The 25,146-nt window shown below is 43.3% G+C and overlaps 1 protein-coding gene and 1 long non-coding RNA gene across 8 annotated transcripts; both read left to right on the plus strand.

The window, feature by feature from the left end:
* Nucleotides 1–436: 436 nt before the first annotated feature.
* On the plus strand, nt 437–24,103 carry pum1 (pumilio RNA-binding family member 1). Of its 7 annotated transcripts, none has more exons than XM_034599951.1 (23): nt 437–580; nt 3,769–3,941; nt 5,573–5,695; nt 6,137–6,205; nt 7,860–7,965; nt 8,597–8,790; nt 9,104–9,276; nt 9,379–9,643; nt 9,730–9,826; nt 10,282–10,380; nt 10,500–10,642; nt 10,861–10,999; nt 11,199–11,333; nt 11,705–12,040; nt 12,129–12,371; nt 15,460–15,730; nt 16,807–16,936; nt 17,554–17,688; nt 18,430–18,567; nt 19,931–20,056; nt 20,265–20,386; nt 20,546–20,738; nt 22,327–24,103. In XM_034599951.1, exons 2-23 carry the CDS (start codon nt 3,780–3,782, stop codon nt 22,456–22,458), a joined length of 3,531 nt encoding a protein of 1,176 aa, XP_034455842.1. In that variant the 5' UTR covers nt 437–580; nt 3,769–3,779; the 3' UTR covers nt 22,459–24,103. The 7 variants fall into 7 exon arrangements, with proteins under 7 accessions (XP_034455842.1, XP_034455846.1, XP_034455844.1 ...); XM_034599955.1 differs by having other exon boundaries at nt 11,705–12,004; XM_034599953.1 differs by having other exon boundaries at nt 9,733–9,826.
* Nucleotides 20,762–22,254, plus strand: LOC117770466. Its single transcript, XR_004615393.1, has 2 exons — nt 20,762–21,412; nt 21,500–22,254. It is a non-coding gene; the product is annotated as an uncharacterized LOC117770466 (long non-coding RNA).
* Nucleotides 24,104–25,146: the final 1,043 nt, after the last annotated feature.

A 25,146-nucleotide genomic window follows, 5' to 3' on the forward strand; every position in this document is an offset into this window, starting at 1 on the left:
GGTGTCTCTGTTGTCCGGGCCCCTCGTCTCTTCGCACCGTGCACTCACATCCCGGAGGAGAGGGAGCAGCGGCGTCACACCCGCTGGTCGTGTGGTGCAGCACGTTGCCATGGCTGCCAAGCACCACGTTACCGTAGAGACCCCGGTACATTGTGTTCGGTCTGTCCACTGTCCCCGTTTAATAAAGGACAACGACAATATCTGACTGATTTCATATTTGCAGACACTTTTATTTACATTTTGATAGTTGTGCAGCAGGTTTATTTTTTTATTTATTTTTTTGTTGCAGTTCCGTTAAAAAAATTGCTGTTTTTTCCTCCATTGACAAATAAGTGGTCGGGATGTAAATAAAACTGAATAAATAAACACAAACAGACAGACACATAACAAAGGGTCTGACCGACCCTCCCTCCCCTCCCCTCCCGGTTGGCGCAATGAACCGCACGCTCTCTCTCATCTCTTCCCGTCATGCAGCGCTCTCGCCTGCTCCTCCGTCGAGCCGCCATGTTGTCGGAGTGAAAGCCTGGGGTGTCAGAGAGAAACTGGGGCCGAAATCCGCTACCATCCACCCTCTCCGCCGGTGAGTACCGTCCATTCAGCGGTCGCGGTGGCACGGGGCAGTGTTTATCCGTTTTCCGGGGCCGGTATTGCCGCACTCGGGGCTCGGGAGAGGGATTGAACCGGGGGTTTCTATTGTGAGGCTGAGGCGGCTGCCTCCCTTTCTGCTGCCTGCCTCCTTCCTCCCGTTGTGTCGGTTCTTCCGCTCCAGACAGCTCTCGGGCCTTTGTTAGCATCCGCGTCACGGGGACCTGTGGGGCCACAGAGTCGGCAGCACACAGAGGCCCCACCGGGTGAATGTTAGCAGCAACATGGCGATATTACCGGGGTACCACCGCCGTTAAAAACACTGTGTTAGCCCGTGCTTGGCCACTGGTCCTCCCGGGCTGAGCCTGTGTCGGGAGGCCGTGTTATTGTTGGTAGACACGGGCAGTGAACCTCCATAACACACCCGAGACTCGGCGTGTGTGGACGCGGATGCATGAAAACGAAACCCCCCGGTAATTGTCACGAGTATTTTCACGAAGCATCCACATTTTACCGTTTCGTGTTTGATGTGTCATGTCTGCCAGGGGGAGCAATGTGCGCTCTGTGCCGAGACCCCTAACGCGATCTGCCGCTAGCTGCAGGCTGCCTGCTCGTATCGTCACACCCCTGTCGGTGCCCGGTATGCGGTGGATTGATCACCGGTATCGAACAATGATTAACCCGGTTAGCTTATGGAGCACAGCGCCCGTTTCCGGGTGCCGGAGTTAAGCTGGTAGCATAACAAGCCGTGTGCGCTCCTGCATTGGGGGGGGGGGGGCGGCCACACGGTTGTGGATTTCCGGGTGTTTCTCCACCTAACGTGGAGCCGTGGGTACATGAATAAAGAGCGATCGTGTCGCCGCCGCTGCTGAATGAAGAGCGGCAGAGGGAATCAACCCTGTGACCACACATGTCGGCAGACGGCTTTGTTTTTATCTGCTGGGACCGTCGAGCCGGTCATGGAGGGGGTGTGTTGCACGGTGCGTTCAGCAGACATGGTGGTGGTGGTGAGCCTAAAGCTGCATGTGTCTGAAGACGGTGTCAGACCGACTCTTTCAGAGGTGAAGGCTGAATGGCTCAACACAGCTCATTTTAACACAGATTAGAACCTGTTGGATAAACTGAGGCTGTAAAATACAAATTATAACCCCCAGACTGCTGAACACCACAGGGCTTATGGTGCCTCACTGTGGACCACTGCAAGCAGACCGATCGGGCCTCAGACCCTGCATGTGTCATGGGGTTCTCACTACTCACTGACATGTCAGAGCAACTTTGACCTTTTCAAAATACAAACCTGCAGAAAAGACTAACTGAAATAGTTCTTTTCACACAAATCCTTTGTTATTTTATTTGAGTGTGCCTATAACAGTTATTTACAACTTTGAGGATTCGTGGTGGTTTTGTTGTTGTTGTTGTTGTATTGTGTTGCACAGAGACGGTTGAGTCTTATAATTGCATCTAACATTAGCAAGTAAAGAAACCTCAGTATGTTGCAATACACGCCAACCGCACCACCAACCGCAGGAACCATTACGTTTAATTAACACCTTTTCTTTAACAGATGCACCTCCACATAGCCGAGGTTAATGACAGTATTGTTACATGTATATTAGTTTTTTTTTATGTGTGCAATATAAGCTGGCCAATTAGTTTATCAGCGGTAACGGTGCGAACTTGAAGCGGTTGTCTGCAGTCTGCATGTCTGCTCAGTGATTCATACCAACCACATTTGTGTGGGCAGATCACCTTGAACCCAATGGGGGGGTAACTAATCAGCAACCCACGCTACATGCAGATCACTGGGTTACTCATAGTATTTTGGGATGCTTAACCAGTATTTTACAAGTGTGTTTGGTTCCAAATAAACACAGAGGTGCAGTTTACAGTTTTTCACGCAGAGTAGAGGTTGGCAATTAAATCTCTAACGGTTTACCCCTTTCTCCTGTTCTGATTATCAACATTTACTTATGTTTAATGGCGCGTAGTCCCTCAAATGCTGGAGCCCCAGTGTGATTCATAATACTGCTCTCCCTTGTGCGGCTGCAGCCTACAAACTTGATCATGTGCTCTGGATTTTTAGAGCGATTAATCTAATTAGGTTTGTTTCATATTTACATACAATTCTATTAAATCAGTGCCCTGCTGCAGCTCTGCAGTCAAACTAGACATGAGGCCAGCGAACCTAACCAGTCGGACCATATTGAATCAATGAGAGCCGTACGTATATAGTGACGTTTGCATGAAAGCCTCTGCACTACAGGACTCTACAGCCGGCTCAGTGGGAACATTGTTCACTAAACTGCACTGTGCAAAATGTACACTACACCAGCCCTGTAAGAAAAAGGCGTTGATTTGTTTTTTTAGGGTTATTTTTTAGGCTGGTGTTTGTGGTTCTGTTGAGGTATATTTGGTTGTAGTCACACTGATGTAAATCAAGAGGAAACAGTGTTCAACAGTTTTAACCACCACAAAGTGAAGATTTATTGCAGTGCATTAATGTTAAACTGCATTTTAGCTTGTTATTTAAAATAAACAGGCAGCCAAGTGTAGTTTGACATGTAAAGCAGTTCAAGCTACAATGTGCGTCGATATATTTTAGTCTCTGGTTTGGCCTGTCAGTCTCTGTCCTATTCAAAAGTGCCTAAGAGATATTGGCCCCATTTACATATTCACTTATGACCAAAGTATGTGTTGACTTATAGAAGAGCGACACAGACTCTGAACTTTGAACATGAACCACGTGGAATAGTAAAATGACAGGCAAATGATTAGATCAGCGATTTGTTTCACTCTTTACCTTTCTTGTAAAGTAAGGTTGCAGAACATGGATCACATTTTCTTCTTATGTCAATTAATTTCTGGGTGGGGGCAATAACTTTTGTCATTATTTAATTGCTGGAAACAAGTGCACCACTGGCACAAGGTGGAACTTAAGTCCTCTGTTTATGTGTTATTGTGGGATTTAGTCACAAGGGTTTTATTAAACAGACTTGTTTCCTCACTCAGTCTGAATTAGTTCTTAACAGCATTAGTTTAAGGTAGATGTACATGATTAACCAGCAGCTGAGCATAAGGTCTTGATTCTGAAAGTGTTTTGTATGTTCAACGTGTTGCTCCAGTTTTGATCCAGTTGGCCTTTTGTCTAATGTAACATATGTATTTCTCTCTCTCTCCGGACAGGCTGTGGTGGAATGAGCAGTGTGTGTGTGTTGAAGAGGAAAGCAGTGCTCTGGCAGGATTCATTCAGCCCCCACCATAGAACTACATCTCCCAGCATGCCCGTGGTGCTGAGCAGCGGAGGACATGCCCCTCCAACTGGGCAGACCCCTCAGGCCACACCCCCCAGCCAACAGGTAATACCCTCCGCATTTACACCTTTAAATATTTCATTCATTCATAGACACGTGTTTGTCTTCAAGAAACTTGTCTCTGTTAACTATGGGGTCTCCTAGTCTATGTCGTTAGTCCTGTAGAACCATATTAGCTATTTTATTGTGTTCACGTTGAAAGAGCCAACTGTGTTGTCACTGTTGAATAAAGTTGGTTAAAATTATGCTTTTGGAAATATAACCAACATACTCGGCTATTTGTACTTTTAGTACAAAGGATGCAAAAACCGAGCAGATAGTCTTTTCCCTGCTTTAACTGCTGACTCGGGTTGGAACAAAGAATAGCTCTGCAGATGTGAAACCTCACATAGTGAGTTTTGTCTTACTAGAAGTTGTGACGGCTGCCTTTAAGTGTCTATTTTCTTATTTCTTATGAATTTGCTACACGTCTGATATTGTTGGACGATCATGTCATGTTATATTTGAGAAATTCACATTAGTTTTGCTGAGTTTTGTGATAATGAGTAAAATATCTGTACAGGCTTAATTGTGCTTAGAGAAATGATCCTTTAATTAATTGATAAATCAGTCAACTGACAAATTCATGAATTCATTGTCGTCATTGGTCTCGTGAAATTACAAACAATTTTGTGGTCACAGCTTCACAGACGTGAGGAATTGCTGCAGCTTTTCCTGCTTTGTATAATTGTAAATAGATTTATTTTTACTTTTCTAAATTGTTAAATGAGCTTTGTGAAGTCGGCTGCTGGTCCCATGGGCTGGGTCATTGTCAATATAGTTATCTGTCTGTCTTTTTTAAAGAGGAAATTAGAATTTATTGACTGAAAAATAACTGAGTTTGGTGAAACATTTTGGCGCAGCTGCAAGGAGGTTACAGAAATACCTTATAGTCAGCTCCTGATCTCTCTGTTCTTTTCTCTTGGCTAATAGAGCTGCTGCTGTTACATGCAAGAGCTGTTAGCCCATTCACAATAGCTGGTAATTGGACAGACTAGCCATGCTGCTATAAAATATGTAATAAAACTTACTGTAGCTGTCTTTAAAGTCCCACAATAGCCTCATCAGTTAAGTGTTACTGCTTGATAACAAGGTTAGTATTCATTACAGTGCATGTCGACTGGTTCTTTGAAGACGGCGTCTTGTGGGGAATTTTGGGTTCGCCCTCAAAATTAGTAAGAGGAAGTCTGCACAAGCTTTGGCAGCAAAAAGAAATGCAGCTTCCTATTTGGATGTCATTTGAGTTTCACACAGGAGGATGTGGTTCTGAATACCTCAACCCAGGGTGCTGTTGTGATCAGGATGATGAATAAAAAATAAAGGATATAGTTTTGGATTCTGTTTTTAACATGTGGTCATAAGTTTTAAAAAGGAGTTCAGATACATTTTTTTTGTCTGTCAAACCTTTGAGGATTTCCAGCTGAAGAATCACTTTGCTGTTCAGTTGCAGTACATTGATGTTTCTTTGTATGTTTGACTTTTAATCATGCTCAACTCTTTGTGTGTATGTTTCTTCTCTTGCATTTTTTGTTTTGTTATAACCATCTATACCTCCTTGTCTCCAGTCGTTGCTCAGATACACTCTGCTTGTTACTGTTGCCAGTAATTTCAGGATAATGTGCATGTGTGTCTCTAAGGGTGTGGCGGGTGCTGGACGTTCCCAGGATGATGCCATGGTCGACTACTTCTTCCAGCGGCAGCACGGTGAACAGCCTGGCAAACATCGCTGGCCCACTGGAGACAACATCCATGACAGCCAGGTGTGTATGTGTTAGTGTTGCAAAAAGAGAGATGCCATTGCAGCACTGCTACTGTTAATGTGTCGTATTATATTTATTACTGTTTATTTAAATCATGCCATAGACTTATTGAGATAATTACATTGGCTGTGTGGAACATACTGTTTCTAACATGTGAAAGCATGAGGTTAAGATAAAGGGTAATGTTTTTAGTTTTAATTTTCAAGACACCCTCTGTAGTGGCTACTTAATGTAAGAAAAAATAAGATTAGATCTAAATTGATATCAATTTAAAGACGACCGCTTGTGTCTTCAGTTTCAGCTGCTTTAATGTGTTCAAGCAAATCATGTTAATTACTATTTAACTAAGGTAATTAAAGTTTAATCTATGTTTGTACAGTAATTGAGAATGTAACACGTGGTGTCACGCTTTTAACGTCTCCCCGGTCTTTGTGTCTGCAGGTGCGATCCATGGACGAGTTGAACCATGACTTTCAGGCTCTGGCTTTGGAGGGGCGCGCCATGGGAGAGGTGAGACATTAGGGTTAATGGTTGTAGTTGCGTAAATTGGCGTGCAGACTATGAAGTGTACATAGCTTTCCTCGTGATAATGTAGCATGTGGGCTGTGGCCACTCATGACATGTTGGTACAATGTTGATGTCTGAAATTGATTTAAAATAAGTGGATTTGATGAGGTCAGATGTTGTGTCACAATTTGACATAAACATGGCTGTGTTATGTCACTTAACCACCTAGCTGGAAAACACTCGATTCACATATTGATAGGGAGATCAATTACCTTGGCAACAGCCGAAGTTGCAAAGCAGTTTGGTCAGCCCTAACTGACAGAGTCCAATTTGAATAATATGAAATCTAAGAAAAAAGAAATGGACAAGTCGCTTGGTGAAAGGCTGTGGAGCTTAAAGTAGCGTGGATTTGTGTTTGCATTGTTTAACTCAAAGCTCTGAAAAATGAGAAGCGTCTAGGCTCAGATGCCTTTTTAATTTGAACTGGTTGGACTGGCTGTTGGCATGTATTAAACACTGGGTTAAGCTGTTAATGCTGGACCAGTGCCTAACTTTGGCTTGTTGAACCCATTCCGTCTTTTAAAGCGTCAGGTTTTATAAGTCTATTGTTGTATTCAAGTGGTGTTTATGTTATATAGCTGTGGGCTGTAATATGTTTGAAACGTTGAGGAAAAATAAGACATCACTTTGAAATATACAATTTCAAACTAGCATATCAGTTTACATTGCTAAAAGTCCCTCTGCAACTAAGAGTTGTTGTTTCCTGTTGCCAGAAGATACTGATCATATTGGTTTACAGAAACAACAAACTTTTTATTAGGGGAAAGATGTTGACTAATAAAAGGAGAGAAACACAAACGAGCTACTGATAAAGTGCTAGAGTCTACTCAGTAAGTCCAAACTCTAAAAACTACTTAAAACTATTCAACTCTAATAAATTATTTTTTAAATGAAAATTATGAGCTGTTATCCTTTTAACGTTGCTTTTACTTTAGCTGCTTTTCAGACATGCACTGAACTACAGAGAATCTCCTGACATTTTCTGGAGGGGCTGTATGTGAGAACGCAAATGTCCAAGTGAGAGGTTCCAGACTTTCTCTGGCGTTTCTTAGGACAGCCCCTTAGTAAAAACTCTGGATAATGTCTAAATGAGGCGATGTGAGAACACTGCAGGAGATCCTCTGGTGGATTCACCGTGAGCGAGCGGGATGTTGATGACTTTTCTAACACGCCTCAAATGCAAAGCTGAAAGAAACAAGAAATATAAATATCTCAGGATGAAAAAGCAGTGCCATACACGCTGAAGATGCTTTTGGGGATAAGCTCTGGAGATTTATGTGTAGCTTTTTTTGTGTGATTGGCAATGAATGACCTGTACTTGTCTGTGGCGTAGTCAGGCGTCAAATACTCTGAACAGTTGTGTATAATACTGGAATTTAAAATGCAGCACTGACAGTTTTGAATAAAAGCAAGCAGGTTATGTGGTTTGGAAGATTTGAGGAAGTCTCTGCTCATATGCTCTGTTGTGCAAATAATCAGTTATGTAAATATTTTATTTTGCCCTTTCTTCCATGTGCTTATATCTGTATCACCATTTTGACCTTTATTTTCCTCCTTTTCACCCCCTTTCTCCTCCTCTTGTCCTGCGTCTCTACAGCAGCTGCTCACTGGTAAAAAGTTCTGGGAAGCGGACGACTCTGGGAAGGACGGACCAAAAGGGATCTTCCTGGACCAGTGGAGGGACAGTGCATGGGGTGCCTCAGGTACCCACACGTCTGGATTGTCTTTGTGATACCGTAGCAGACAGCAGGGTGTTACGGGTGCAGGAATTTTGGCAGTGTTTATTTTTCGCAAGCACATTGAGAAACCACCAGAGCACTCGCTGTCTAGTATCTGAGCATTAATATTTATATTCCTGTCAAAGTCAAAAGCCGAAGTCAAAGTGAAATTGCCCTGATGGTCTCCAAGATGATTATTTGCGATTCCTTCTGCTGTATCATGTCAACACAAATCAGTTATTTCTGTTGGCATGATGACAAAATAAATACCTGCAAATCTGAAGCAGTCTGACACTTGTTTATCAGATCATTTCTGTGGAGAAGTGTCCTTGGGCCAGATACTGAACCTGAAATTGCTGGCTGTACAGACTGTATGAATGGTGGTTCCTCTGCATAAAGAGGTGCTGTGTGATTTGTGTGAATGGGTGAATGTGTCTTGTACTGTAAAGTACTTTGAGCGGTTGATAAAACTGGAAAAGCACTATTATAAATGCAGTCCATTTCCTGTCCCTACCGGTTAATGTTGTTAATGTTGCTAATGTGTTACGCTATCCCCTGTCATGCTGGAACCTTGTGCATGAATGTTATTTATTGGTCCTGTTTCCTCTTGTTGTAGATCACTCAGTCTCTCAGCCAATCATGGTAACCCGTCGGCCAGGCCAAGGTTTCCATGGCGGAGGTGAAGTTGGCGTGGGCTCGGTGATGTCACCGCGGTCTGAGAGTGGAGGGCTGGGAGTTAGCATGGTGGAGTACGTCCTCTCCTCCTCACCAGCTGACAAACTGGATTCCTGCCTTCGGAAAGGACCCTACGTAAGTATCTTCTCTTTGTCAGTAAAACCACAGTCTGTCGTTACTCATCTTTCTGTAATCACTTTAACTGAACCATCAGATTTTCAATAACCTTGGCTGCACACATCGGCTGCAGTTGTTCTCTCACTGTTCGTACCTTATCAGATGGTGGTTGTCAGATTAGGACAAGTGTTGTTTTTTTCAACTTGTTCATGTCAGTTTGTTCTCCCGACTGATCTGTAACTTTGTGTATTTACTGTCAATCCCTGTTATGTTGTCAGAACCCCTCTCTCACTGTATCCGTTATATTCATGGTCTCTCACTGATCACACAGGGGCAGAGGGATGGAGAGGTGGAGGAAGAGAAGAGGGAGAAGCCAAAGGCAACGTTTGAGGGAGAGAAACTCAAAGAGTTGACGGAAGCTGAAGCTGATGTCATCAGCGACGTCATCAATCCCAATGGGCTGCCTGTGCAGAATGGCCTCGATGTGGATGTCAAAGAGTTTTGGTAGGACACACACTTTCACGACTCGTTTGAGAAAAGCTTATCTTGTTCTACAAACAGCCTTCAGATGTAAATTCAACATCTTCTCCTTTCTCTCCATTGCAGTCGTCCCCCGGGCAACATGCCGGCCCCTGGCCCCGAGGGTGACCTGCTTGGGGGTCAAGGCGGTGTAGGGGCTGAGGGCATGACACCCTTAGGAGGGGGTGGAGGCCCCAAGCCCCCTGAGGACTTCTCTGGTGTAGAACAGGGTGGTGTCACCATGGACCCCATGGAGTCAGTGATGGAGCCGCTTCAGTTTGATTACAACTCCCAGATGCCCATGGACTCTGCGCCCACTGTGGGTCTATTTGATTACGCTAACCAGCAGCAGGTAAGAGAGTGGTGGTGGCGGTGATATAGTACAAGTATAGTTTCTGCTCCAGTGATGTTTAAAGTGTTTATCTATTGTTTTGTGTTCAGCTGTTTCAGAGAAACAATGCACTTGCAGTGCAGCAGTTAACAGCAGCCCAGCAGCAGCAGTACGCCTTGGCAGCAGCACAGCAGTCTCACATTGGTAAGAGTGTGTGTGTGATATTCAGTTATATGAGCAGGACATTTCAATGTAAGCATCTCATTTGTTAATATAGACGCTTGAAATGTTTGTTTCATAAGGCACATTTTCTCTGTGTACGTTAAGTTACAGGAATTGGTCAGTCTCACCAGTGACTCCATAAGTGCTGCAGTGTCTAGCTTTTCATTTTGTGCATAAGAACACAGTAGTTACAAAACAGTGCTGTTACAGTCCTGCGGCAACTCGTTTATGAGGAGTTCAAATTTCTTAGATTTACTCAAAGACAAGTCATGCTGAACACGCCTGAAGAAACTGAGAAATATTTTTGCACCAGCTTTAAAAAAGGTCTTAATTCAGGACTTAAATAAAAAATGTATTATTGTATTGAATGGTGATTATCATACTCCATGTATTATGTCAAATCTTTCACCCCTGTCTTTCCTTTTATGTGTCGTCAGGTCTGGCCCCAGCGTTTGTGCCCAATCCTTACATCATCAGTGCTGCTCCACCTGGGACAGACCCATACGCAGCTGGACTAGCAGCAGCGGCCACGCTTGGTAACTTTTTTAATTTTGAAGCTGACACCGTGCTCTATTTAAATGAATTTAATAACGCGTATAAAAACTGGCACAGTCGTCCCATCTCATCAGTATTTTGCATATTTGTTTGTGTTTAGGTCCGGCAGTCATGCCTCCCCAGTACTACGGTGTGACCCCCTGGGGGGTCTACCCTGCCAACCTTTTCCAGCAGCAAGCTGCTGCCGCTAACAACTCAGCCAATCAGCAGGCAGCAAACCAGGGCCAGCAGAACCAACAGCAGGTCAGTCGGTTATTTACTTATGCCGGCCTGTCCTCTTATCCTGGTGATTTATTACATGCCACCCTGTATCTCTGTGTGGGGGTGCTGGTGTAAACATTAACTACTTGAGACATTCACAATATAAACTTAATCTACAGTACACCACAGGTTCTCTGCTTTAGAACAGATTTAGAGAAACTATTGATATTGACATATCTTGTTTTTCTGACATTGCAAAGGTTATGCGTGGTGGTGGCAACCAGCGACCTCTGACCCCCAGCCAAGGTCAGCAGAATCAGCAGAATGACCAGCTGGTTGCAGCAGCGGCCGTCAACTCGGCCCTCGCCTTCGGGCAGGGGTTAGCGGCAGGAGTCCCTGGTGAGTCTGACGCTCTTTAAACTGGTTTTACTACTTTGGAAAAATTCCCAACAGACCCAATTACATTTGCTATTTCAACACTGCTGCCTATAAAACTGCTGCTGAAATTTACTTAAACAGCCCACAACCCCTAAATGTACACAGTACTCAAGAGGAAACTGCTCTCTGAATAAATATTGCGATGCTGTCTCTTTCTCAGGGTACCCGGTATTGGCCCCTGCAGCCTACTATGATCAGACAGGGGCCCTGGTGGTCAACACTGGAGGGAGGAATGGCCCTGTCCGCCTGATGGCCCCAGGCTCTGTCATCATATCTCCCTCCGCAGCACAAGCAGGTAACACAGTAATGAACATAAAGGCCGAGGGTGGGCTTCAGTTTATTCTGATGTAGGAAACGGGACAAAGTCATGCACACAAACATGCTTCATAAACATGTTCCCAATGTGCTATCCAACCAGAACCTGCAATTAGGAGATTATGAGACTGTACCTTCGAGTCTGGTCTTTTACAAGGAGTTTCCATGAGTCCGTGTGCTCAGTATCAAGGGGGAATTACGGGGTGTTTGTCAATACTGGCATTAAAGTGAACAATTGTTAGTGGGGTGAACATTTGTATGATAATTGACTCTTTATAAGGACATTTAACTGAACTATAAGTAAACCTGTGAAAACACCTTCTCCTCTCACTGTACTCTCTCTTCCTCCAGTTGCAGCCGCTGCAGCATCCGCAGGTGGTGCCAACGGGGGTCTCGGTGGTGGGGCCAACGGTCCATTCCGTGCCATGCAGTCCCAGCAGGCTCAGCAGCAGGGTGGCCCCGGTGGTGCTCTTGGAGGGAGCTCCTTCTACGGATCCTCCTCCCTCAGTTCCTCCTCCCAGAGCTCCTCTCTTTTCTCACAAGGCTCAGGGCAGCCGGGGCCCGGGTCTGCCTCGTTGGGATTCAGCCAGCCCAACTCCTCATCCCTTGGTGCCAGTCTGGGGGCTACGCTGGGAGGCTTTGGCACTGCAGGTTGGAATACACCTTATCACGTGCTCTGCCGTATGAGTGAGCAGCTTGATGTATATATTTTTTTGATTTACAATGCATAATTCCTGTCGATACCATGATCTAATTGATCTTTGTCTCCCTCTAGTGGCCAACTCGAGTGGGGGCAGCGGGTCCAGACGGGACTCCCTGACAGGCAACAATGAGCTGTATAAACGCACGCCCTCCAGCCTCACCCCGATCGGCCACGGAGGCTTCTATAACGGCACCCTGGGCTTCAGCCCCTCCCCTGGCCCTGTGGGCATGCCCCTGCCAAACCAGGGCCCGTCTCACTCCCTCACACCCCCACCTTCCCTGTCCAATCACAGCTCCTCGTCCAACCTTAATCTTGGTAAGTGTCTGTTTTGATTTAAGTGATTGATAACCTCTTGAAAAGCTTTTTTTAGTTATTGGTTCTATGGAAACGGTGCTGTTTGGTCAGACAACGGTAAACAAAACAATCTGTTTCCATACCAGAGTGTGTCGGTTAATGTTCTTCATTTAAAGTTAGGTTTTTAGTTTAATAAGTTTGACATATCTACAGTATAAACACTCCATGAGCCTGACTGCCTTAGTTTATGGAAGCTTAACACAAATTGTGTGTTAATCTTATTTGGGTATTGACCTGAATTAGGTTGGTAGTTTGCAAGTTTACATTCCTAAATCATTTTTCATCACTAGATTGAACAGAAGGTTTGTCCATGTGTAGTTTTATATCCCAAAATGAAATGGTTTAAAATGTAACATGCTAAAGATTTCCATTGTAGCTTGTAATAAATTACTTTTGCAATTCATAATTTAAGGCATAGCACTAAAATCAGTAGGCAGACTTGCAATGCAGTGTGTTTTTGTAGGTTCAATTACCAGCAGAGACTTTTGTTAGTTCCAGTTTTTTCCATGATTGACAGTTGGTGGAGTGAAGTATAATTCAAAGATTCAGCTCCAGTGTGAGGAAGCAGAAACGACAATCAAACTGACTGACAGAAAGTTTAGGCTTCATAATGATGATAGATTACCTCACTTTGAAGTCTTTACAAGGGTGTTTATACTGAAAAATAGAAACTGAGACGTGTGTGTGTGTGTGTGTGTGTGTGTGTGTGTGTGTGTGTGTGTGTGTGTGTGTGTGTGTGTGTGTGTGTGTGTGTGTGTGTGTGTGTGTGTGTGTGTGTGTGTGTGTGTGTGTGTGTGTGTGTGTGTGTGTGTGTGTGGTTTTAAATCATGCTCCAGTGCAAACTATATACTTACTTTTATTTGTCTGTAAGACATTATATTCAATATCTACTGAGCTCATCACTTATTGTTGTATCAAAGAGCTGCTATTTCTTTTTGCTGATGTCAACTACCTGGATTCAAACACTTTTTATGGGAATAACAAATGTAAATCATCTCAGTGAATCTTAGTTTCGTGTTTTAGACAGTGCTGCCATCCAGTGCTGTGTTTTTGTGCTGCAGAGCGCAAATGTTATTTTCAAGAATTTGTCTGGAAACCTTTGCACTACAGTCAGCTGTTAAAAAGAAAAATCCATACAAGTAATTATCTAATGTTAAATGCAATGAGTCAGAGATTTTTAGAGATCTTGTGTGAACCATGGAGAAGAAATTATTAATTTAATCATTTTGTTCATCGGACTTTCAACTTATCACTTATTTTGTTTGAATACAGAGCAACACATAAAATACCACTCTTGATTGCAGGATAACGATATAGGATAAATAATGGGGCCCTAAAAGTATGACACCACAATGAATATCTCAAATTTAAACCTGGAAAAACCCAAATTATGTCAGATAACAAAATAGAAGAAATGTAAGATTTTAAAATATTTCCTTGGTCTGCAATAAATAACCACCTCCTTTCTACAGAAGGTCAGATTGTTCAGTCGGTTCACTTGTAGTGCGCTGTGTACACACTCCCTGTCACAGTGTGTGAATTTTGACAGGGCAGCGTTGTCTCAAATCAAACACGGCCGTTGTGCACTCACTGGAAATGACGATCGCAACATTTGACCACGAGTGTCACTCGCATAAATATCTCCTCATCAGAGGCTCGTGGAAGTGACTCAGTGCAGCCTGTGTTCAGCTGCTAACACTGAGCATTTGTACAAGGGAATATGAGCCTTTCATTTCCCCCCTCACATTTTGTTATGTTGCAGCCTCATGCTTAAGATGAAAAACAACAATGCTGAGATAGGAAAAACGTAATATTTGAATTTTAGAAAAATGTATTAAAACTGAAATATCATATTGAAAAATGCTCTCACTGGCTCTGTGACAGTTTTGCACACTTACCCGACTTACAACATATTCAAAAACCTTTTTTTCTACTTCAAAATTATTAAATTTTTCATATTTTAATCTGTAGATGTAAACCTGACTAGTAGCTGGTTTCTTATTTATTATAATTAACAGTAACTCAGACTTAATCAATATCACTCTTTATTTCACCCTTTTTATAATGAAGCAGTACACAAAAATAATGATTCTACCTTGGAAAATGATTTAAAATTAACTCATTTTCAGAGGAAGAAACACAAGCGACACAAACAACTCCTCCCCCCTCATGTCCTTTCATGCCACATCCTTTGTGGTACATGTGAAAACTTTCTCCTGCTCCATCCACTCGACTTCTCTTGCTCACTGCCAGGTGCTACACACAATGTGTTTATGGGCCCTTAAAGAGTTGTTTCATCTTTATACAATTTAAAGCTGCTCTAATCCAGACATGCGAAGGGGCTGCCAGGAATTTCCATCTAAGCAAGATTAATTACCTCATCGACAAAGTGACAAAGGCAATTACATCCATATTCATTTTGGTCAGTCGTGATGTGAGAAACCCTGAATGAGTTTGGTTCGATCTCCGTGCTGTTGTTTCAGGGCGAATTAAATCCGTCTCTCCAGATGTAAACGAGAGATGAGCAGCACCAAAAAATATGGACATTATTTGCAGGAGATAGGTTTTAACTCATGAGAACTGTTAATGAGTTTCCATGGGACGGGACCGTGTTGAGCACAAATGGAGAAGGCTCTGCAACCAGAAATAAGCAGCTCAGTAGTTGGACACGAGGTCTCTTAAGGTTCAACTTGGTTCGAGCCTCTTCTTTTTTTCTTTTTCTTTTTTATCGTTTATGAAAAGCAGAATTAGGCCATCGACCTTCTTAAAAAAATTGTTAGGGAGAATGATAGACAGGCACTGGAATAGATTTGGGGACAGTCTGCACTTGAAAGAATAGAATTCTTCCGTTCAGCAAAGAGAAAGTGTTTTAAATCGTCTGGATCAAACAAAGTCGAACTGAAAGTTTGGTGATGTGCACATTAATAAATATATGCATGAAATTATTTTTATGATCATAGTTCTCCGCTCATGCTCAGTCATCTTGTACACTTTGAGTATGCTAATTATTTGGCTTTGTACGAATCATCTCTGTTTTCTGTCGTTGCAGGAGGTCTGACCAATGGCAGCGGGCGTTTCATCTCCGCTGCCCCGGGAGCGGAGGCCAAGTACCGCAGCGCCGCCAGCTCAGGCTCCTCCCTCTTTTCACCCAGCAGCCAGCTGTTCCCGTCATCACGGCTACGCTACGGCATGTCAGACGTGATGCCGTCGGGCCGCAGCCGCCTGCTGGAGGACTTCAGGAACAACCGCTACCCCAACCTGCAGCTCAGAGACATTGCCGGCCACATCATGGAGTTCAGCCAGGACCAGCACGGCAGCAGGTACACACACAAATATCAGTCTCGCTTCAAATACACAGGACAAAGAAGCAACCAGAAAATCAAATTGACCAACCCCTGAATTCATATCTCTCTGTATGCAAATTACCTACAGACAAAAACGCGATGTGCAATTGTGTAAATCTTCAGTTTGACCCCATGTTAAAGTCCTCTAAGGCAACGCTGGACAAAATCTGTGGTGAAGTTCAGTGAACAACTGCAAGGATCAATGGTCATGTCTCTTTTCTGTTGACACAACGCGAACAGGCTGCATTTGTTTTAAGGAGACGACCCTCAGGACATTGCGTTGTTTATATTCTCCTCTGAAGGCGCCATACTCCAGGTTCATGCTCAGTTCATGCTGGTATGGGGCATGATTACGTAAACATAATGAATATAACATGAATATTTCAGACCCTGTCTCCTTTTGCAAACAGTTTGCTCTGTGTCTTGTTCCTGCTTTAGTCTGTACATCCTCAAGTATATTTTTTCATTGATAATACAACAAATGGCGTCATTGATGGCTCACCAGATGGCAACGGATGGCAGCAGGGGCCCCCGGAGGCCACTCTGGGGTCCTGGATTCTGGGTCTGTCTGGGTTGAGACAGCAAACGCAGACTTATGAAATGATCTATTAATACACCATGACGTCCAGTCTGCACAATCCAGACATTTTCTCTCCTCAGTCTCTTCAGCATCGCTGTCCTTTTTTATCTCTGCTCTTCCTGGCATCCATCACTTCACCTCACAGGCTGTTTGGTTGCTTCAACTCCGTCTGTCTTTTCTCAGCTCTCAACTTCATCTGCTTTAGTCTGATTGTTCCCTCAGGTTAAAGATGCAGAAGCAGCTTTCTCTCTTTGTCTTTGTACATCTGTCATTTTATTGCCACCCTCTGATATGTTTATTTTTTAGTCTTTGGGTTCATCTAGAGCAGTGCAGGCTGCACACTTCCTCATATACATTGCAAAAGCTAATGGAAATGAAGAATAACAAAACAAGAGGGTGCAAAACATATCTGTGGAATTTAATACAGCACATATCTGTGGTTAATGCAATGCTTATCCTCTCTGTCTTAAAGGTTTATCCAGTTGAAATTGGAGCGAGCCAGTTCCGCGGAGCGCCAGCTTGTCTTCAGTGAGATACTCCAGGCTGCCTACCAGCTTATGGTGGACGTCTTTGGAAATTATGTCATCCAGAAGTTTTTTGAGGTGTGTGTGAGAAGCTGAAAAGTTGGTGCTGTGTGTGATTTTGGTGCAGTGTCTGTTCTAAACCTCTGTTTGGAATGGGCTGTTTGCTTGCTGGTAATGCTGATGGCAGCTTTCTTTCTGAAACTGTAAAAGTGGCCTGCAGTAATTGAACTGCAGCAATCAAAGACCGGCTGCAGGACTCAGTCAACAGAATCCTGAAGCTGCACCGCCGCTGCTGCACAAAGAGCTGTTCGCTTGTTTGTTTTTTAAAGTTCAGGGAAGCTCGACACAGAACCTTGAACTTGAGAATCGTCTTGTCATGAGTCCCAGCCGCCACTGCCACAGAGTGCTGGTGGCATGTTCATTCAAAGTTGATTAATATTGAACGTGTCATGTGTCCAAATCACATCTAATTCAACACTGCCTTTCTTTGGGCCCTTAACAACACACAGGCCAAGTGTGAAGCTGATGAGATGAACGGTTCTCCTGATGTGAGCCACATACAGATTTCTGGATTTATTAGATTCTGTTGTACTACATCCTGTGGCCTGTGTGAAATTGCGTTATACATGGTATTGTGTCCCGTATTACTCAGTGGATTAGAGGATTTACAGGCTTATTTTGTGTGTGTGTTTTAGTTTGGCAGCCTGGACCAGAAGCTGGCTCTGGCAGAGAGGATCCGAGGTCACGTGCTGTCTCTGGCCCTGCAGATGTACGGATGCAGGGTCATTCAGAAAGCTCTGGAGTTCATCCCCTCGGATCAGCAGGTCATTGTAAGTATGCTAATTCTCATTGGACGGTATCAGTGTGTCAACAAGGGAAACAGACTGGACCTTTGCCCTAAAATCACCTTAATTAAACACATTCTGCCCATAACACTGCTGCGATTCAGTTGATGCAGTCAGAAATTATGTAGTGAGCTAATCTGATGCCCCAATTTCCTAGCATACCTTTTATCTGTGTTCCTGTAATTCACATATGAAAGAGTGCATTGTTCAAGGACCACTGATTTGTATTTGTATAGAAAATGCAGCTTCGATAAAGAGCTGTGCCTTGTGCCGCTGTAAAGGCATTTTTTATCTACATTATGGGTTTTGTGTTAGAGCTGCCTCGTGTAGCAGCAGGTTCCTCGCAGGCGCTCTATCATCCACAATGAATGAGGCTAATGATACCACAGTTTATATGTAAATGTTGAACTGCAGGTGTTAAGATAAATCCAGCTGAATTTCAGCATGAAATTGTTAGAAAAGGGTCTGAGGGAGTGAGTGCATGTAAGAGGGAGAGAGAAGTATCCATATCTCCTTAATGATCCGCAGTAGATTTCTTCAGGGCGCCTGTTTCAAACCCAGTGTTACTTGTTGGGCTGTGAGCCACTGTGAAAAATGAAAAAGCTCCCTGGCAGTATTTGATTTCCTCACAAACAATTATATGTCCCTCTCCACATTCTACCTCCCTCATGCTTTCCTCCTCCTCCTCCTCTTCCTCCTTGTCATTGTCGTCCTCCTTCTCTGCAGAGTGAGATGGTGCGGGAGCTGGACGGCCATGTGTTGAAGTGCGTGAAGGACCAGAATGGTAACCACGTGGTGCAGAAGTGTATTGAGTGTGTCCAGCCTCACGCACTGCACTTCATCATAGACGCCTTCAAGGGACAGGTGGGTCCCCTCTGCACGCGAACACACATAACATATTTCCACATTCAATCACCGAAGCCTGCCGGTGCTTGGCTGACATCCACACACACACACTTGTGTGTGCACATATACACTGTCGCTGCCTTGAGGAACCGAGCATATTGTCACCGCCAAAGTACATATCCAGTCTTTTCCAGGCAGCGGGTATGTTGCCATGGCAACAGGAACCTCAGCCCAGTGGCAACAGCCATCTTCTATCCACCAGCTAAATGTTACATTACCATAAACTGTTTAAAGAAAGATTAGTGTGTTCATGCATGCGCTTTTCTTTAAATACAAATAAAACGTTTTCACTTTTCCGATTTCATGCTCGGTGTTTTGATGGTAAAATTCACCGATGTGAGTGTTGTGCTTCTTGAACATTTCCATGTTGTGCCACTGAGTGTTTTCTACTTGGTGGCTCAGATTTGTTTGTGTAGCTGAAAACAGGTCAGGAATTTGTTTTCACCTGCCCTGCAGCAGAGGGCTGGGTGTGTGAAAGTATGTCTATAATCATTTCTTGCTAAAATCCTGAGGGTGTCTACGCTATTAGTGAGAAAAGTTTGAGCAAAGGTATACAAGTGTCTGGATTAACCCTCAGCAGACCCCCCATTTTCTGCAATAGCCCAAAAAAGAATGAAACTAAAATAAAAGTTAATGTTCTTCAACCCTTTTGATCACAGTTGTTACCCTGGTCTCGGTGAAAAATAACTTGTGGGACCAAAGTAACAGAAGCACAAACATGGTAGAAATGTAACTTGAAACCATTTATTGCATAGTCACAAGTTTAAGTTAGTTCTGTTCAGGAAATCTGCACATATATGTGGATCTTAAAATTAGAATCAGGAGACGTATACGCAGGTTTTTTTTTCTTAAATGCTGTAAAACCCCTGTAAAAAAAGGTGATTGACTCATTTTCCATTGCCAGTAGAGCACTTTGTCTCCCCCCCCCCCCCCCCCCCCCCCCGGTGCGTCATGTTCAACGTCAAGAGCACTCTCTCACCCGGCCTTGTCTTGCCAAATTAAAGCGTTCACTCTGGTGTCACGTTTCCATCACTGCAAATCTGAGCTGATTAAAACCCGTGTTAACTGTAGATTTGTTTTACCGGGGGGGGGTGAATGGTGTTTGATTCCTTTCTCATTCCTGACAAAAGCTAGATGTTAGTGGGTGTTGGTGGGTTTGACCAGTGGAGAGTTCAAACAATCTATAACTTGTCATGGTTGTGTGAAGACCAAAACACACCTAGAGTAGTGCAACCAAGGCTAAAGCTTCCCATAGATGGAAAGGTGTATTTTAATGTATGTGTGTAATGACTAACCCTGTATAATTACCTGTGTCTTTCAGGTTTTTGCTCTCTCCACTCACCCTTACGGCTGCCGGGTCATCCAGCGCATTCTCGAACACTGCCTTCCTGAACAGACGCTGCCTATACTAGAGGAGCTCCATCAACACACAGAGCAGCTAGTGCAGGTAACGCACACAAACCAGCACTCAGTGTTCGTCTGTTTCATTTCCACCAGTGACGTTCTCAGAGCGATCACACCTCAAATTGGCTTATATAAAGCTTTTCCCAGAGCCTCCAAATTTTGGAAGTTGGCTGCGTTTGTTGTGACGTCAGAGGCACCAGCTGTCCTCCTCACGTTTTAATTCACATGCCTGTTTGGTTTGTTTAATTCAGGACCAGTATGGAAACTATGTGATCCAGCACGTTTTGGAGCACGGCCGAGCAGAGGATAAGAGCAAGATAGTGGCGGAGATCAGAGGCAATGTGCTGGGACTTAGCCAGCACAAGTTTGCCAGGTAAAACCCAATAGAAATACACAAATGCAAAGTTTCACTCTTTTGTTTCCTCCTACTTTGAAAAAGATTTTACTTTATTTCTCCAAAAGTACATTAAGACTTAAGTTTGGGTTTCTACTTTTTATTTAAACTCACCTTAACTCTTTTCTGTCTGTCCAGTAATGTGGTGGAGAAGTGTGTGACCCACGCGTCGAGGGCAGAACGGGCGGTGCTGATAGATGAAGTGTGCAGCCTGACTGAGGGCCCCCACAGTGCCTTATACACCATGATGAAGGACCAGTACGCCAACTACGTGGTGCAGAAGATGATCGACGTGGCTGAGCCAACCCAGCGCAAGATCGTAATGCACAAGGTGGGTAGATAGACTGAGGTCATCCTAATTATTGGTGTAATTAGTCTTGGTCAGTATTTAGTATCTAATTGCACCTGTGGTTAGATATCAGCATTAAACCACTAGCACAGCTTATTAAGATGGAAAACAACATAAGTGATCATTTTATTCAGACAGTGCTTTTCATGTCTTGCTGAACCTACAACACCACATTTAAGAGATCTTATTTCTACATATGACTACTATTTGTGGGTTATAAAGTAAATGTGTACAAAACAATGGCCAATGGTATAGGTGAGGGAAGTTTTAAAATGGTCTATGTAGACAGCACCAAATACACAGATTTTCAACTCTCAGTACAAAAAAGTCCAAAATATTAGTACCGATTTCAATAATGGCCAAAAGTAAAAGCATGAATGTGCTGCCTTAGTTTCTCTATCACTTCAGATGTTACTCATAGATATCCCTAAATGCACATTTGATTAATTGGACACACTCATTTGAAATTTAAATGAATACAGACAAACCAGAGGACATGTGGGAAGACGTATGCACTGAAGCACATCTAATAACCAATTCAAATACATGGAGGGAATCCAGATGGAAGGTAATTATCAGAATAAATGATGGCTTAAATATGCCTAACGCACTAAATTGGATGTTTGGTACACAAAGTCCCAACCATACCCACATTGGTCTGTTGGTCGTCGAATTCGAATCCCTGAACATTAACATTGACCCCGTTTGGAGGTGGTCAGGGAGGCTTGTGGCCACACATGCAGGACCAGTATTCAGCTGAGGTCTTCTGAGCCGCTACAGTTTCCCTATGAATCTTTTCATGGCCCATACATTGATTTGTTTGTGGCCACCGCAACAATATCAACACTGACTGCATAATTTTTTTATCAGATGGGTAAAATCTGACTCCATATTAGAGCTGTGTACAGTGCGTTGATTCACACAGCCCCTCAGGACACATTTTATTGCAGGGTGTGGACAGACTAACTTTGGCCCTGTTCAGACCTGGTATTAACCTGAGAGATGTTATCACAAGTGCACAGCGTTAAGTACGTGTGTTCACACTTGGTATCAAAATGAATCCTGATTGTGTCTCCTGTGACCACATGTGGTCTGATCGCTCTTCTCCGCTCTATATGCAAATTGTCGCGACCGTCATTTCTGTTCTCAAGACCAAATGATGTTTTTACCCAGCCTGAGTAAACAGATGTGTCCGCTGTCGCTGTGTTTGTGTATTGGTGCGTATGTCCGAGTGTTTCGGTATGAGACCGAGGAAAGAGGATAGACTGAAAGGCAGCAGCTGTGCTCTGAAGAAAGATCCTAACAATTTAAGAAAAATATCAATCATTGTTTGGTGGCGGCCACAAATAACATGGACACTGAGAAGCAGAAAAAAGTTTGATTCAGGAGGCTTTGCTCAATTCATTGGGTTTAATGGTTTCCAAGGCAACGGCACAGAGGCTGACTGAAGCTCAAGTGATCATTGATTATGGGCGTAGCCGTAGCTGATGTTGGTTGTTGTGAAAAACCAAACATGGTGTGTTTTTTTTTTTTTAAAGTTTACTGAAAATGTGTCTGTGTCTCTGTCCAGATCCGGCCCCACATCTCCACCCTGAGGAAGTACACCTACGGAAAACACATCCTGGCCAAGCTGGAAAAATACTACATGAAGAACGGCGTTGACCTGGGTCCTCTTTGTGGCCCACCTAACGGCATCATGTGAACCAGTTCCCCCTCCCCCCCTTTGCTTGAAATCACATCTACCACCTGATATAACCCCCCCTCCCCTGACCTCCAACCTTCACCTCAACCCCCCCACTGCAGTCCTGTCTGCCAGCCCCACCCTCCTGTCCTTGTCTGGCCCTTCAAAGGCTCAACTCCCACTTTCCCCCTCCCCATCCTACTCACCAAGGACGTGGAATAGCCCTTGTAACCCGTTTCCATGACAACCCCTCGGGAGGAGCCTGTTGCTATGGGCAGCCTTAGTTTTTGTGAGATTTTGTCGCTCCTCCCCCGCCCAAGCCCACCGAAGGAAGGATGAATGGCGGGAGGGCTGGAGGGCAGGGAGTGGAGAGAGAGGTGAGACCTGTTCGATTCGTCACTCCACTCCCTTCATCTTTTTTTTTTTTTCTTCCATTTTCTTCTGTTCTTTATTTCTGATAAACTGAGAAATCATTTCACCTTTTTGCTACTGCTGCATACACAATCCTAGTGTCCCACCCTCCTCCTGCCATCCTAGCTATTTACCACTATGAGATGGAACGAGTATTTAATTTGTCTGACGTCACAGAATCATAGACGAACACACACATGCCATCAGCTAACCAGCAGACAGATCATTTAGCATGGGAGATTCGTTTTCTGGTCTTGCTTCTATAAATATAACGTGTATACTTGGTGTAGACCTTTGCATATATATATAAATATATATATAAAACTTTGTAGTTTTTCTGGTTTTTGATGTTGAATCTGTATCTATAATGTATCCTAGTAGTGACCACATACTTCTGACTGTATAATTGTACATTTGTAAACCCTTGTAATGTAAAAGTGCTTTACCACCCTTTTTGGTATGAGAAGGAAAAAAAGAAAAAAGCTCACTCTGGAAAAAAAATCTTAGAAAAAAAAAAAACCCTGTGCATTTCAGTGTATATTCTCACCTCCTTGGTTGTGACATATGAGTTGTTGTATATTGTAAATTGTAATATCAAATTTTTTGTTTTGAAAAGCCCTTTCTATACAGCGTAGTACTTGTACAAAGATTCGCCACGCTTGGTTTTATCTTTATCTCGTCACTGCTTAACTTAAGACGTCGATCTCCCACTGACTCCCAATCGGACACGTTCTGTTAGACTTTGTGGTGTCTTCTGGTTTATGTTGAAGGTTTCTTTATTCTTTTTTGACCTTTTTTTTTTTTTTTTTTAAAGAAATTTTTATAATAATGCATTACCCCATGAAATGTGTCATGTGTATAGGTATGCTGGCTGGGCGGGAGAAGTAACTTTTACCCATTTAACCCCCCCCCCACCCTCGATTATCCATGACTGTTTTCAGGGGTAAACCCGTGGATTGTACAGAGGATATTCTTGTGTTTTTTGGCATTTCTCTAGTGCTGTAAGTGCTGTATCATACTGTCCATGTCCTTTTGGGTGAGAGAGGCAGCCCGCCACAGCGCGGTGTACATTTGGAGCAGCCTTGTGTATATTTACTACGAGCACACCTGTAACCATATGTGTATAGTTAACAGAACCTGTGTATGCTTATTGCCTGGGCAACTATTTTTTGTAACTCCTGTTGTAGATTGTCTCTAAACAATTGTGTGATCTTTATTTTGAAACCAAACTGAACAAAAAAAACTTTGAAAATTTTACTGTCTCATGCGTCTTTCATTGTATACACAAATGCTATTGTCATGGGAGAAACCCCTCGAGATGTATCCTCACGTTTTGCAGGGAGGTCGCAACCATTTGAAAACCAAACAGTACAAGGGAAGATACAGTTTGAAAACAAACAAGAGAAAAGAACAGGAAAAACAAGACAAAAGATGAAACCTTCACCCAATCAAAAGACAAAATACAATCTATTTGAAAAAAGAAGGAAATGCAAGAAACAAAGTCATTAGTACTGAAAACATGAGCGATTTAGTTTGAAATGAGAAACCAAGACATTTTTGAATAAGCTTAATGGATATTTGAAGGTAACTTCTTCCAATTGGAAGGAGCCTGAAACCTGAAAGTGTTTTTATCAACTCCCTCAGATGCAAAGCTTCTTAGTGAGTAATTAGGTTTATAAGAAACAAAACGGGAAGGAAATTCTAAGTTGATGCATTTGAAAGCAAATTGAAACGAATGAATTTGACGCCTTGTGTCTAGAAGGAGCCACCCGAGTGTGTAAAGAAAGAACCAAGTCTAAATCTGCAGAATCTATATATTAAGGGGATAAAGAGTAGTTTGAGGCATTCTGGTCTAGCAGTAAGAAGTTGTGAAACAAGTGTCTTCTGCACATTTAAATGTAAAACGATGCCTGAAGCGATGCAGAATACCAAAATGTACTCTTCTGTATGTGTGATTCATACTGGCTTAGTGCCACAGTGTCTTCTCCAGTCATCTGAACCAACGTCTCTGCAGTGATATAACACGCGACTACACACAGCCTGAGTCAGAGTGGAGCAGGGCACTCGCTCCTGATGCTCCACTTTCTCCTAAACATGACTGATTAATGAGAGCGACTCCTTAACATGCCAAGGCTCTGACTAATGACAACCAACAATGTCGATCAGTTACAGTAATGACTGCTCCCAGTGAAGGTACAGGTTGCTTAAGTCTTTGGATACCGATGACAAAGGTTATTAGACTCAAAAGCCTGTCCCTGGTTTCATTTTCCAGATAATTACTTATGTGAGCGGTGGTGA

The sequence above is a fragment of the Hippoglossus hippoglossus genome, chromosome 11 (genome assembly GCF_009819705.1).
Source record: "Hippoglossus hippoglossus isolate fHipHip1 chromosome 11, fHipHip1.pri, whole genome shotgun sequence".
In the NCBI taxonomy this organism is placed as follows: Eukaryota; Metazoa; Chordata; class Actinopteri; order Pleuronectiformes; family Pleuronectidae; genus Hippoglossus; species Hippoglossus hippoglossus.